Source organism: Crinia signifera, chromosome 3 (genome assembly GCF_055691185.1).
Source record: "Crinia signifera chromosome 3, ASM5569118v1, whole genome shotgun sequence".
In the NCBI taxonomy this organism is placed as follows: domain Eukaryota; kingdom Metazoa; phylum Chordata; class Amphibia; order Anura; family Myobatrachidae; genus Crinia; species Crinia signifera.
Genome location: NC_139219.1, coordinates 38,243,544 through 38,258,065, shown reverse-complemented (window position 1 = coordinate 38,258,065; position 14,522 = coordinate 38,243,544). Strand labels below are relative to the sequence as shown.

The window sequence follows — 14,522 nt, the reverse complement described above, 5'->3', positions numbered from 1 at the left end:
GATACAACACATATACTCAGGGCTGGGTACTTGTGTATTTTGGCGGTGCCCCCGATCTCCATCGCGTGATGTTTTAATCGCATCGCATGCCATGCACCCGATGGCATGCGATGCGACGCGATTTTTGCCCCCTATGCGATGAAAGATTGTATAAGCACCCTAATGGTTGCTTACAATGTTAAATGCACCCCCACGCCACCCCCCCACTTTAACCGTGAACCCGAAGTGTGGCGAGCGCAGCGAGCCCGCGAGGGGCGGCGGTACGCGTCCTCCGACCTTTTCATACCCCCCACCAATGTTCCCTCTAATTTTACGAAGGCTGTGTGCTGCAAAAGATTTTGGCTGTGCAACTTTGGAAGGAATTTAAAATTTTTGTGCGTCACATATATAACTGGAAAATGACGTTCAGCATTTGTGTTAAGTTTACTTCAAAATTATATTAAACATTTAAACATTCAAAACACAGCACACAATGTAGTTAATGGGTGAAACACACATTAATTGAGTCAACAACTGCAAAAAGGGACCACTGCTGCTTTGTGCGCTCTGTTGTAATGTCTGTGCGCATGCTCGTGGAGTTGTGTGCGCGCGCACATGCGCACAGCTTAGAGGGAACACTGCCCCCCACTATCCACGTCGGTGTAGAGTTGAGAATAGAAAGTGTGGCGAGCACAGCGAGCCACCGAGCCCGAAGCGTGGCGAGCGCAGTGAGCCCCGCGAGGGGACGCGGATACCTTCACAGGTATCAGAGTCCCCTCACGGCCTTCACAGGTATCCTCGTCCCCTCGCGGGGCTCGCTGCGCTCACCACGCTTCGGGCTCGGTGGCTCGCTGCGCTCGCCACACTTTCTATTCTCAACTCCATGCCGACGTGGATAGTGGGGGTATGAAAAGGTCGTAGGACGCGTACCGCCCCCCCTCGCGGGCTCGCTGCGCTCGCCTTGCTTCGGGTTCACGTTTATAGTGGGGGGGTGGCGTGGGGGTGCATTTAACATTGTAAGCACTAGGGTGCTTATACAATGTTTCATCGCATCGCAGTGTATGGCATTGTATGCCATATACAATGTCATACAATTTTAAAATTGTATGGCATTGTACAATATCGCGCGATATCGCGTCGCATCGCATACCATCGCATGCCTTATGGTATGCGATGCGATGGGCGCCGCCAAACTACACAAGTACCCAGGGCTCTGTATCAAATGCAGGGTCTGATTTAAAGGTATACACTATTGTGTAGCTGCTACGACTTTGTATGCCGTGGCTATACAGTAATAGGCTAATGCAGAACGAGGCGTCTTGTGTAAATAGACGCCTTCTGCCGGGTTCTTTGATCCTCTACTGCATCTGGAGATGCAGCATCGGGTGGTTTGCATGAACATTCTCCATCTGAATGACCCTTATGTTACTGCGGATGGCCGGTGTTTTTATGCTGTTAGGCCACTGGACACAGCATGCCCAGAAAACGCAGTCAACATCCACCATGATTTATAAAATGCACGCAATGTTCGCTCCTCCCCTTCTTCCGAATAAAATAAGCAAGTCAGTCAGATTAAAGGGCACTGCGGCCATTGTAACAGACACAGGTCTGCATATGAACAGTACAGATGCACAGGTGTACAACCATCGGACATTATGCAAACCATCGGTTTTACGTACATCTCTGAATTAGGCCTACATATGTTTAGACACAGCAAATCTGTTGTCAGATATAAGGGCAAGTAAGAGAACACATCTGTCAGGATAGCCACATTTTCTGTAGTTGGATTTAACCACGGAAACGTGCGGGGAAGCGCATAAACCAGAATGACCTAAGTTACCAGACGATGACCGCAAAAACTGGTCATTTTTTAAGGATTTTTTTCCCTACAAATTGGCTAGCTCCCAGGGGATCAATTAGCTATGGTTAATTGAATATCCCCCTCACAGTAATCTGATCTTGAACCATTTATAGTTAGAGGGCACCAAGTGTTACATCTTTTTAGCCTTTCATGACTACTGCAGAGTGCAAAACAATAAATGATAGCATTAAATTGGACACACAGCCATGTAGTTGTTTCAATAACCACACTTAAATTGCTTTTATCGGCTTCCTCATTTAATTACTCATCAGATAAGTTCTTAATTGGTATTTGACTTCGTTTTAAAAGTTATAGTCAGTGCATGGAGCAGAGGTTCTCAAGAGAATGATTCCTCTAGACCAACTACTGTGTTTGTTCAGCCATCTTTGTTTAGAGGCGACGTTTGACTTTGTCATTTATTATCCCTGATCGCTGTAGTCAGTAGTACTGGGGGCATATCATAGATGTTCTGCCAAAGTCATTAGTGAGGACATAGACAATGAAGCAGCAGAATACGTCTGTCTGAGTGTGTGTATGAATGTGTGCATTTCTTCATATGTAGCATATACTCAGTAACTATATTATTCATACATGTACATATGTATGGATGTATCTATCGATCTGTAAAATATATATGTGGGTACAGTATATGTCTTCATGCCATCGTGTACCTTATTTAGTGGTCTGCGATGCGTGCGATGCGATGCTTGTACAATTAAATATCGCATAGCATCGCATGCCACCAAATGGGATGCGATGCGATTTTTAATTGTACAAGCACCCATGCCATGAGATGTGATGAGTGCTTACAATGAGATGTAACAATGAGATGTAACCCCCAGTATCCACGGCATCCCGAAGCGGTACGCGTCCTGCAACCTTTTCATAGTGGTATCCACATCGGCGTGGAGTTGAGTTTAGATAGTGTGGCAAGCACAGCGAGCCACCGAGCCCGAAGCGTGGTGAGGGCGGATTACTTCACATGCTTCGGGCTTGATGGCTCGCTGTGCTTGCCACACTAAAATCAACTCCACGCTGACGTGGACAGTGGGGGTATGAAAAGGTCGGAGGACGAGGATACTGGGGGTTACATCTCATTGTAAGCACCCATCACATCTCATGGCATGGGTGCTTGTACAATTAAAACTCGGATCGGATCGCATCGCATGCCGCAGGATGCAATGAGATTTTTAGGAGCCCATACGATGGAAATCGTGGACGCCGTTCTAGGAAACAAGTACCAAATAATATTTTGGTGTAAGTTGCTTAGATTTAAAATAGGTTTTTTTTTGTGCAAATCTGTAATTACCATCATATTCAAACTGGACCATCATCATCATTTCAGGTCATGCACAATGCAACCACAGCTTAGAAATTAATTTGAATGCGGCTGTGCATACTGTACATGGGTCAGTGGATATAAAGGGCTCTGTGTATAATAGTCTGGAGCAGAGTTTCCCAAATCTAGTTCTTTGGGTAACCCTACCAGTACATGTCTTCCTTACTCCCCACTAGAGCACAGGTATATTCATTACTGGTTGGCATATTTAAAAAAAATCCACAGGGGGAGTTAATTATTTCACTGGTGATTGTGTGAGGATGTACTGTTTAGGTTCAAGAAGACTGAAGTTGCACAACACTGGTTTAGAATAAGAGGGTAAGTAATGCCGATGTAAGTAAAGAAATCTACCACGGTAATAATATGGGCGCTGTCAGGGGGTGTAGTGTCAAAGCAGCCACTTAGTGGGGGAGTCTTTCCCACAACAAAACACTAGAAAAAAATATATACAAGTGACACTAGGAAATTAGTAACAATGTTTTATTTAAAAAAAAAAATGAATTGAGAATTATTAAAAACAATTACATAGAAATAAAAACAAGGATAAGATTATGGACCAGGGTTATCAATCACCATAGAGTCCTGTTCCTATGTATCCCTTTAATAAAGCTGTACCTTAGACAGCGAAACTCATCAGGAGCCTGTGGACAAGACCATCATCACCATTACCATCTGCTAATTTCCGAACCAGCCAGCCTTGTTTGCCTACCAACTTGGATTACAAATAGTGCCTTGCCTTGGCACTCCCCACTGCACCATCTAAAGATATACTCTGCAATGCCATCCTGCATGGATCAAATACCTAGTTACCATTCGGTAACTATACACCCCCCGGGGATATTTGTTTGACCTAAGTTGAACTATACCTATTTGTCATCTCTTTATCATATACTTATGGCGGCAACATAGGAAGGGGACTCTATGTGATTGATAATCCTGGTCCGTAGTCCACATCTTATCCTTGTTTTTATTTCTATGTGGTTGTGTTTAACAATTCTCAATTCTCAAATTTTTAATAAAAACATTGTTACTAATTTTCGTATCGCCACTTGCATATTTTTCTGCTAATGCTGTTGTAATTCCAACTAGTAGGCATGGCGTAAGCATGAGACTGGAGCTGGTAGGACATGCAGAGGTAGTATCGGTTTGGTAGCGTAGGCTACATACTGTAGATTATCTCATTTTAACAATGTTATGTGGCCTCAAATAGTGCAGTCCATATATGTACATGACAAGGGAGAGAAAACTACAATGTACATACAGTAGGTCACATGAGAACCCAATACAATTTTATTTACAGTACTTCTGATATTATTCTCATGGGATGATTGCTCTATAGAGATGTTGTACAACTATAGTACGGTAATAATGTTATATAGATTCTCCCATCTCACGTTTCCTTAGTTTTACCTTCTGATATATAGCTCCCAAGCTATGCTCATTGACTTGTGACCCATTAATGACAATAAGAAACATTACTTTGTAGTAAGACGACTACTAGTTGGGAAGAGGTCCGTGCGGAGGTTGTAGAATTAATTGTGCAGATTAATGCAGCTGAAAGATAGTGCATATATAATCACATGATGAGAATTTAATTCAGTTGAACACAATATAAAAGTGCCAGTATGCGGCATACTCTAAAGCGGGTATACTTAAATCCAAGTTTTGATCTGTGAATAAAACCTCTCCCCAACCTCACTTACACATCCTGCTGTCATCACTTCACCTATTGTATCTTTCTTAAACTTAATAAATCCCAGCCTCCCAGTTCATTCCTTCCCTCTAAATAACCTGTGGCAAGGTTTCCATTGTACCCTGAAGAAAGATTCCTTAGGGGACGTTTACTAAGATCTAGGAATACGGCCAATGCCATGTATGTCTGCATCTGCAGTATTTTCGGGAAAATACGAATCGTAAATAGGGCAGATTTACTAATGTTGTTGTAGAACTACAAGACCCAGTGGGCCCTTAATGCCCTGCATGCTGGGACTTGTGGTTCTCCAAGTCCCTGCATGTGGTGCAGGCTTGCTGGGACTCGAATTTCCACAACAATGCACAATAGTTTTTATCTATTTTTTTTTTCAACCCGAAGCCCACCGCCTTGGGGCACCAAGGACAGCCCCGGGCTCCAGCCTGGGCAGGGAGTATCCTGGAGGCAGAACCCATTCACGCACAATAGTTTTCATCAATTTTTCACACGTAAACCATCAGCCTGGTGCCCACCACCCTGGGGAAAGCCCCAGTGCCCAGCACCCTGTGGAAGGCTTCGGGCACGGTTCATTCTGGACGGGGGGACCCCTCTCCCCCAGGGTCCCTGGCTGGGCCAAACAGTCAGGGGATTAATGCTTTAGTCGGGGAGAACTAGTTTCCCCAGCTATGACATTACCCTGCTGGCTGTTTGGGCCCGGTGCTGGTTCTCAAAATACGGGTGACCCCCTACTCCTTTTGCCCCCCCCCCCCCCCGGTATTTTGGGAACCAGGACCTGCTCTTTGAGCCTGGGGCTGGTAATAGCTGTGAAGGGGGGACCCCTTGCTGTTTTTTTTTATTATAATTATTTTTTCTATTTTTACACACTAAAGCCTGCACAGATCTGATTTACTGTATCTGTGCAGGCTTCTGCCAAATATGCCTGTAAAATGAGGAGTATTTTTCGGGGTCTTATAAAGGTGTATTTTACAACGGCCGGTTAGTAAATTTGGAATCACCATGTGGTTGAATGGTGATTCGTATTCTATCGATGGCGTATGGATTCGTTTTCGGAAATACAAATACACCTGGAATACGAATACAAATGCCTGTATATCAGCCATAGTAAATTCCAAAAATATGGGGGGCGTGGCCTGGCTGACAACGTGAGCGGGTGCTGGGGGTGAGAGCTCCTGCAAGATCCTTTGACCATATCCTGCCCCAGGACCCCTGGACGTTGTATACTTACCCCCACCTGCTCCGGAACTGTTCTTGTGTTCCCTGCTTCACCTGAGGTTCTCTTCTTTGGAGCACGGAGAGCTGTGTGACGATCTGGGCCTGCTGCAGTCTGTGTCTCCTCTCCTTTGAGTGCGGGCGCCATCTTGGATTTTCCGGCGGTTCCGGCGTTTCTGAGGTGGGGTCCTGCGAATTGATTGCGCTGGTGTCCCGCCCGGTGTCTAGATGGGAGAGGACGCCTGGTGACCCTCCGGAGGACTAGCGGTGGGGAGCAGGAGCTGTCTCTGATGAGGTGCGCTGCTTTGCCGCACGGAGACGCCGGCGCCATCTTGCCGGTCTGACACCTGGGCTGGGGCATCTGTGCTGAATTCCTCCTGCATATATACTGAGTTTCACAGACGTCCCAGTTCTAATTGGAGCCGGCGAGGTGGGGTCTGTATTGATGTGCTGATTCCTGTAGCAGTGGCTGGTCACCTGCTAGACTTCGTGTTTGTGGATCTGCAATACAATGGTGCTAGCTATAACCTTGGGAACTTTTGTTACTGGATCTATATTAAAGTATGCAAAACAGAGGGGGTTTGCAGGTGCACTATGCAATCATTACTGCTAACATATATTCCTTTTATAATTCATTTCTGAGGATGTTCGCATACATTTGGCCAAATATATCTACCTGCTCACCACGTTAAGGTCTCCTCATTAGAGCAGGTGAAAAAATGAGAAAGAATACATATAAAAAAAGACATACATAGAAAAATGATATGTTTATGTGAGACTATGTGTAAAGTAGTGATGCCCTGGAGTGGTCCAGCCAGACAAGCTCAAGGGGGCCCCGCACCCAGACAATTACCCCAAGAAAACTGACATTTATAGATTATTAGGACTTACTTGTAATTATGCCTTCATCACAGTTGTGCAGTCATTGCTAGTCCCTGCTTAAAAACATTTGAGGGTGGTGGGGGAGGGGTGCTAATCTAGGCAGAAGCAATCTCAGGCTTCAGGTGTGTACGGATACACAATATAGACTATGGAAAGAGGGGGGCCCTAGACTGCACACCCTGTAATGAGAGGTGCTACCTTGCTGAGATTTTTAGCTATATGCAAAACAGAGGGGGTTTGCAGGTGCACTATGCAATCATATGGTGCCCAAAAGCAGATATATATCTGCTCCTAATGAAGCCGGAGATTCCAGGGAAACGCGTTGAGCACCAGTGGAAAATGCTGTTCTAAACCTCCATCCGACCATCCACCCACCTGCCAAGTGACGTGTCCACTCTCCCACAGATAATCCTCAAAATCTTCTGGACATAAAAATCTTCTGGGATATTGCTTGATCCCTAATTCTTCCAGTTCAAGTTAAAGAGGACATTCAAATAGGGATATCCTGAGTCCTTGAAATTATAGGACAAATCCTTAGACACCTCGTCACAGACCCTGGCTTCCTAACCAACCAGGCACAATGGGATGGTAATATACAGCTTCCCTCGTTTATCTACTATCTAAACAGCTCAAATCAAAGACCCTGATTATCCCTGTGATAGCCTCTTATGATTGTGTGCTATGGACTATATGTTCTAGAGCGATTCACCCCTTTTAAATTTATTGATTTTTAGAATTGTTGTTGTTATTAATAAATTGTTTATATACTCTTTGAGAACCGTGTATTGTAGACCTTATTACAGCTAGCGCTGGCACACTTTCTCTTTTTTTGCAACTCCTACAAACTTGCACCTGATTTTCAGGGTTAGCAAAGTACTTCCTTTGGCAGTAATCTGCACCCCTTGTGCATAGGCCTTGGTTTTTATAGATTGTCAAGATTTCCAAAATAGCTAGGCACATCTTTTCTTAGTAGGAGATGGTCTAGATCAGGGGTGGCCCAACCTGTCCTCAAGATCTACCAACAGTTTATGTTTTTCATGCACCCTGTGGATCTATAGTAGGAATGAATGCAGCATGTTTGAAAATGTGACAGTTAGTAATGACTACAGCTGTGTACCAACTAGGTGATTTGGGCCATGTGATAGTTAGTAATGACTACAGCTGTGCACCAGCTACGTGATTTGGAAAACGTGTACTATTGGTAGATCTCGAGGAGCGGTTTGGCCAGCCCTGGTCTAGATAATATGTTTGTAGAAGCAGTATGATGCACTGTTCATCTCTTACAGGTATGGCAGGACCGTTGATTGGCTGACTAACCCCTCTGTTACAATTATCAAGCTCAACAAAAGATTCCAGTGGTGGGATTAACCACTTAGTTAATGCACCAACGGCACTGACTGTTGTGTTGCTTAGGACTTGTTTAGATGGATTTACTGTAGATCCAGTGTAGCCTTCTCTCTCTCAAAAGGCCAGAGCTTTGATCAAACCCATATGAAGCCAAATGAAAAGGTGTCCACACACTAGAACGATTTTTTTGCCGATTGGGCGATTTCCATTAAATCGTCCGACATCAGTCCGATGCGCTCTCCTGTGGATCTTTTGCAAAATCTTCTGATCTTACATGCTGCACGAAAGATCAGAAGATTTAACAAAAGATCCATAGGAACGCACATGGTATCTTAAGAAAAATCTTTGGTAAAGATGTGCGCTTGCCGGAAATCTTTTGTCCAGGACGAACAAATGATTTGAAGGCTAATATATGCGCACATCTTAAGATCACAGATCTTTCTAGTGTGTGGGCACCTAAAGGAAATTAAACTAAACTCAAAAGAACAGATTTTTTCTGAGTTATACAAATGTATACTTCTTTATCAGTTCAAAGATAAAATACTATACATTGTTTTTTCCAGAAAAAGGTATTATCTAGTTCAGAGGTCAGAATGAATAAAAAGCTTTATAAGATAAAGTACCTATTTCTAGATCATGCATTCGGGAGAAATTAAGCCATGCCCCCAATCAGGCCAAACCATTATAATGGTCATTTCTAGCACATTTAAATTCATACATTAACAGAAATACTACAGTGACGAACCAAATAAACAATGATACCTTTAGCTAGAAACTACCCAGATTGTTCCTTAAAAGTCTTATACAGTAGGTGACAGAAATTACTATAGAGACTACTTGAAGAAGCCATCGTTGCTTTATGAAAGTACGCTCTGAATATCAATCTAAATGGTAATGAGATGCAAACAAAGTCATCTATTTGTGGGGTTTTCTCTGTCCTGCATCATTATGATAAGGAGAAAATGATAAAATGTTTGGCATCTGATACGCTGTGAAAAACACAAATCAGCCAACCTAATGGCATTTTACAGAGAGCGTTGTGCAGATCGTACCTGCAGAAGACAAATATTAGCAGGGAAGGCTGATTGCTTCCTTAATGCTGCATTACCAACGTGCCGAACAGTCAAATTCTTGCAATTTATTATTGTTTTTTGCAGAGTCAGTCTTTTTAGGCATATTTGTTTCCAATACAAGAATTAGCATCATTGTATAGTATATATTTGAGGAAATGCAAGATATATACCTCTGTCACCTTCTTCAGAAAAAGAACTGTAACACTGCACTGCTAAGCCTACATTCATTCCTAAGCCAAGGTACACTGCGGACTCTTCGAGAACTACCATATGGCTCTCAGCCCTTCTTACATGAAGCTAAAGGGGTCTTTAACCCCTAACTCCATCTGAAGCCTTGGTCGAGCCCCATATTCCCAGAAGTTGTTTGCAGCTTCCTCCGAAGAGTAAATTCTTCAGTCCACCTCTAAAAGAGTTCAGGCAACAAGCTTGTGGGGTAGGGTAAATTGTCAAGTTGTCATTCGTTATGGATATGTCAGGATGGTAACTGATCTTGGCTGGTGGACATATAATTAATTCTGTTTTGGAAATATTGAGTTTGAGGTGGTGAGAAGACATCCAGGATGAGATGGCAGAGAGGTATTCAGAGACTTGGCCCAAGACCACTGGTGACTGTGGTTGATAAATAGATTTGAGTATTGTCCGCATACAAGTGATACAGGTTGAGTCTCCCTTATCCGAAATGCTCGGGACCACGAGCATTCCGGATAAGGGAATATTCCGGTTTTTGGAATAATTTTTTTTTTAGTCATACTTACCTGCCCCTGGTAGGTCCCCGATGGTCCCACGGCGTCCATGGAGTCCTCCGGCGTCCACAGCAGGCCACCAGCACCGTCTCAGGCGTCTCCAGCGGTCCCAGGAGTGCTTTGCGCAAGTTCCCAGGCGCGCCGGTGACGTCACCGGCGCGCGCGTGCACTCGCGCAAAGCACTCCTGGGACCGCTGGAGACGCCGGAGAGGATGCTGAAGGCCTGCCGTGGACGCCGGAGGACTTGGTAAGTATTAAAAGAGGGTTAGGGGGGGGGAAAAAACAAAAAAAAAATTTGAATTATTCCAAAAAACCACGGTTTTTGGAATAATTCGGATACGGGATGCCCGGATACGGGATACCCGACCTGTACTGAAATCTGAAAGAGCTGATTAGTATCACTGTCATTTGCTCCCATAAATTACCAAATTTTTGTTCCAACCAGCCAGATTGGGCAATAAATATTTAGCTGTATTGTCAGTTTAAGCAACCAGTTTTCTTTTGTAATTTCTAGATAAATGACAGTTCAAAGGTGATTATTTGCTTTGGGCATCTTCTCGACTTTATCCCTCTTCCCCCACAGTAATAAGGATACCAATACACATCAATATTATTTACAATACAGGAAAATATGTACAACCAAATATTATGCCAATTTCACTTACTGAAGATGGAGGAAAGTATGTGAACAACTGCTAGCTGGAAATCCGTATATAAAGGCTGTGGACACCATCCTTGTGTATGAGCATTGTTGTCCTCCACTATCTAAGGGGTGTATTTAATCCCAGTGGAAATACCGACCCTCGCCTATTAAATGCTGCCATTTCCGACAGCATTGAAAGCAGTTTCCGACAAAACAGATCCGACTTTCAAACAAGTCGGATCTGTTTTGTCGGGCCACTGCCTTTTTTTAACAATCTGCGACCGTTTTCACCAATCCTGACTTTCCGATCCTCGGAACATTGAATCCGACCGTCACATTACTGTAGAGAGACAAGAAAATGGCCTGGGATTCCGTCTGTTGGTACGTTCTGACAGTCGGAATCCCGGATTGAATACCCCCCTAAGTGTTCATTATTCCTTATGTTATTATGGCTGTTGCATTTTACAACACTACAGTATATCACAGTATTTTGAGGATGTGCTTTCTGTTTTGTCTCTTAGGTGGTCTAGCACTGGCTCAGGTGCTGTTCTTTTATGTAAAGTATTTGGTACTCTATGGACTTCCGGTGCTTATTGTGCAGTTGGATGGCTTGAATGCACCGGCGTTACCGCGATGTGTCAGCACAATGCACAGCTTCACTGGCATATGGAGGTAAGAGATTTTATTTATTTACTTAATGCATTTTATTTATTAGACTTTTTGTATTCAAGCCGGTCTAGTCTGTTGTGTGCTGAGCCTTTTCATCTGTTTTTTTTTTGCTGTTCACAAGAGGAAGATTAAGTTTTCCTTGTCTACAAAAGTTTCTATGTAATGTATGAAATGTTTTAGTCTTTTTAAATATTGGTTGCTCAACACGATAACTGGGAACACTTTATAATTGTCCAATTTGCATAATCCCTGTTTGTACAGATATAATTGGGAGGCTCGTATGAAAACAGTCACAAGAGTTAGCAGGATTAAAATGTCAGGAAAAACAAGACAGCACTGCGCTATGTATTAATCAAATTTTACAACTTTTTGCATATATCTCTAAAACTTTAAATTACATAATTTAGGTTACATTCTGGATGTGCAATAAAACACATACATTTACCCAGCTGTCATGTACACATTACTGTTATTCCCTGATTTTTGTGTTGTTTGGGCAAACAACACCTTCTGGCGCAGCCTGGACATCGGTACGGTCACCATGGATTGCAAGAAGGATAAGGTGGTAGTTCATATTTTTCACATTTTATTGTAATTGCAACTTGACTTTTAAATAAGGATTCATACCCAGCAAATTGCTGCAACCAACACCATACCGGTACTGGACTCAGATTTATGTTTTATCATGTGACCCCCAGTCCCACTGTGTTTGTATACCGGTATTAGATGTATATAATCTTGATCTTTTTTTAAAAACATATTTTCCTGGAAGAAAAAAAAACTCTTTCCATGCTTAGTAGCTATTTTAATCACTATATTCTATAATTGTTACATAATTTTAATGTACAACATTTTTATGGTATTAGTTTAAATAAATATTCATCTTACTTTTACTAAACCACCGTGTATGTTAACTTCTTGGTTTGGAAAGTGCTCACCCCCACTTGCTCATGTTATCTCACCAGCAGTTCTTGTATAGCTTGCGATTAGTTCTAGTTCTTGTAGCTACAATTTTAGATCTCAATCCCAATATGATAGATGCTAGAATTGAACATGGCTGTCTTGACCTTTGCTGGATGTGGCCCATAATACCTTGAACATTGATTGGAAACTGCAGCCATGTTTCTAGTTTGCTAACCTTGAATAGGATAGAAATTCCTGTAAGTTCTTTCCTCATCCATGGGAGTAGGGCTAGACGTGTCGAGACATTACTTTGAGTTTCAGTGAGTCTGGTGCTCAGGTTTTTACTGTTTTATTCAATGTCACTTTGATTATGGGAACTCATTAGTCTATAAACTCCCCAGCTCCTTTATTCTTATTAATGGACTGTTGTTGCTGTCTGACCTTTACTGACATTGGTTATGCACATCATACACTTCCAATTAATTACATGAGATACATGGCATGCTTCCTATGGGGAGGCAAGAGGTGAAGCGTCGGGAGAAGGTTGTAATTCCAGTCTGGTAAAAATACTGACAGATAACTTATTGCATATGTCCTCCATCCTTGTGGTCCTTCCTGAGCTATCATGGGCATGCTAAGTGAGTCTATAAATGCCTCCCATTTGTATAACACTTTGATATGGTATTATGTATGGATGATGAATAAGCACTGGCAGATTATACGCATTGGAATAATTAGTATTTATTTTCTCAAATGCAAATGTTGTAGCTCAGTAATACTGACTTTGTCAGATCCGGTCACTGTAAGGAGCAATGAGCAAGTGTATATTCACTGAGGCATAACAATGCATGAGGCAGCCTGTACCTATGAGGCCAAAATTGTTGGGTTTGTCAAAATGGAAGCCATATTGCCTGTGTACATTTTGAGCCATGTCATAAAGTCAATACTTTCATCTTAGTTACACTGCATATTCATTATTAATGTTTCATTAACCTGTGGTCTGTACATTTTGTATACATGCTGCCATTTTGTGGGAGGGGCCAATATGAAGAATTATGCTGCCACTAGAAACTAGTGACATCATTGGGGCATGTGATAAGTTACTTCCTTGGTGATTTAGTGATGTCACTAATTCATAAAAATACAGCGATGGTTGTGCTTTTTACTGAATTCTACCAAAGATATATATCTATATATAGATATATATGGTTTTAACCAGTATACTTTGCATACAGTAGCGTAACTATAAAAAGAGCGCCCCCCGACCATAATATTTGGGGGCCCCCCTTCCCCTGGTAATATGAAGCCCCAACCCTGCCTTATCCCATTGGTGCTGCTTGCCGTTGCTGCCGCCGCCGATGTGTGGCCGGGACCGCAGATCTACTTGTCAGCGTTCAGACTCTCCTCCTGGCTGGATCCTGCAGTACTAATGAGAAAATAGCTCACACAAAATGTCCGCCCCCAGCGTTCTAAAAAAGTGTCTGCTGTTAAGGGAACGAACAATTTGTGTGAGCGTTTTTTTTATTAGCACTGCAGGAGCCAGCCAGGACCGCAGACTAGTAGATCAGCGGGTCCCGACTCCCAGCCATACACCCAGTGGTGGCGGCAACGGTAAGCAGCACCCGCAGACCCCCCGGCGCCCACACCTACTCAGCGGCTCCCCGCGACCGCGGGGTCTGCGGGACTGTAGTTACGCCACTGATCCCATAGACCCAATACTGCTTGTTAATCTGGGTACACACCTGATGAACACATCATCAGACCCTCCTGTCGCACCGGCTAAGTGGCCTATCCAGGTAAGTATACAGACTCACCAATCAGGTGCTTGATGTGTAGCTCAATGATAGATAGATAGATAGATAGATATACAGTATATATGTATTTCAATTGTCGTTGGCATTCGGAAATGAGAGCAGGAATGGTGATCAAACGTTTTCGTAGTTTGTTTATTATCCTGATGAAAAGGGTCTAAGGGACCTGAAACGTTGATATGCCATAATAAATAGCACGGTATTGCACTTTAAAAGTCAGCGGAGTGCCGCCCGTGTTTCTACTACAAGGAAACACTGCTGGTTATCCATTGAATTAGGAAGGAAGGATATCATTTATTATAGTAACAAGCTGCTAACAGTCTGAGTTATCTACAAAGCAAACCCATGTCCA

General features: G+C 43.1%; 1 protein-coding gene across 3 annotated transcripts in view; it reads left to right on the top strand.

The window, feature by feature from the left end:
- HHAT (hedgehog acyltransferase) overlaps positions 1 to 14,522 on the top strand; it is a 365,335-nt gene that overhangs the window by 123,103 nt on the left and 227,710 nt on the right. For all 3 annotated transcript variants that reach the window (XM_083175655.1, XM_083175656.1, XM_083175654.1), the window contains exon 8: positions 11,309 to 11,459. In XM_083175655.1, coding sequence (XP_083031781.1) covers positions 11,309 to 11,459 — 151 coding nt within the window. The remainder of the gene's footprint in view (positions 1 to 11,308; positions 11,460 to 14,522) is intronic.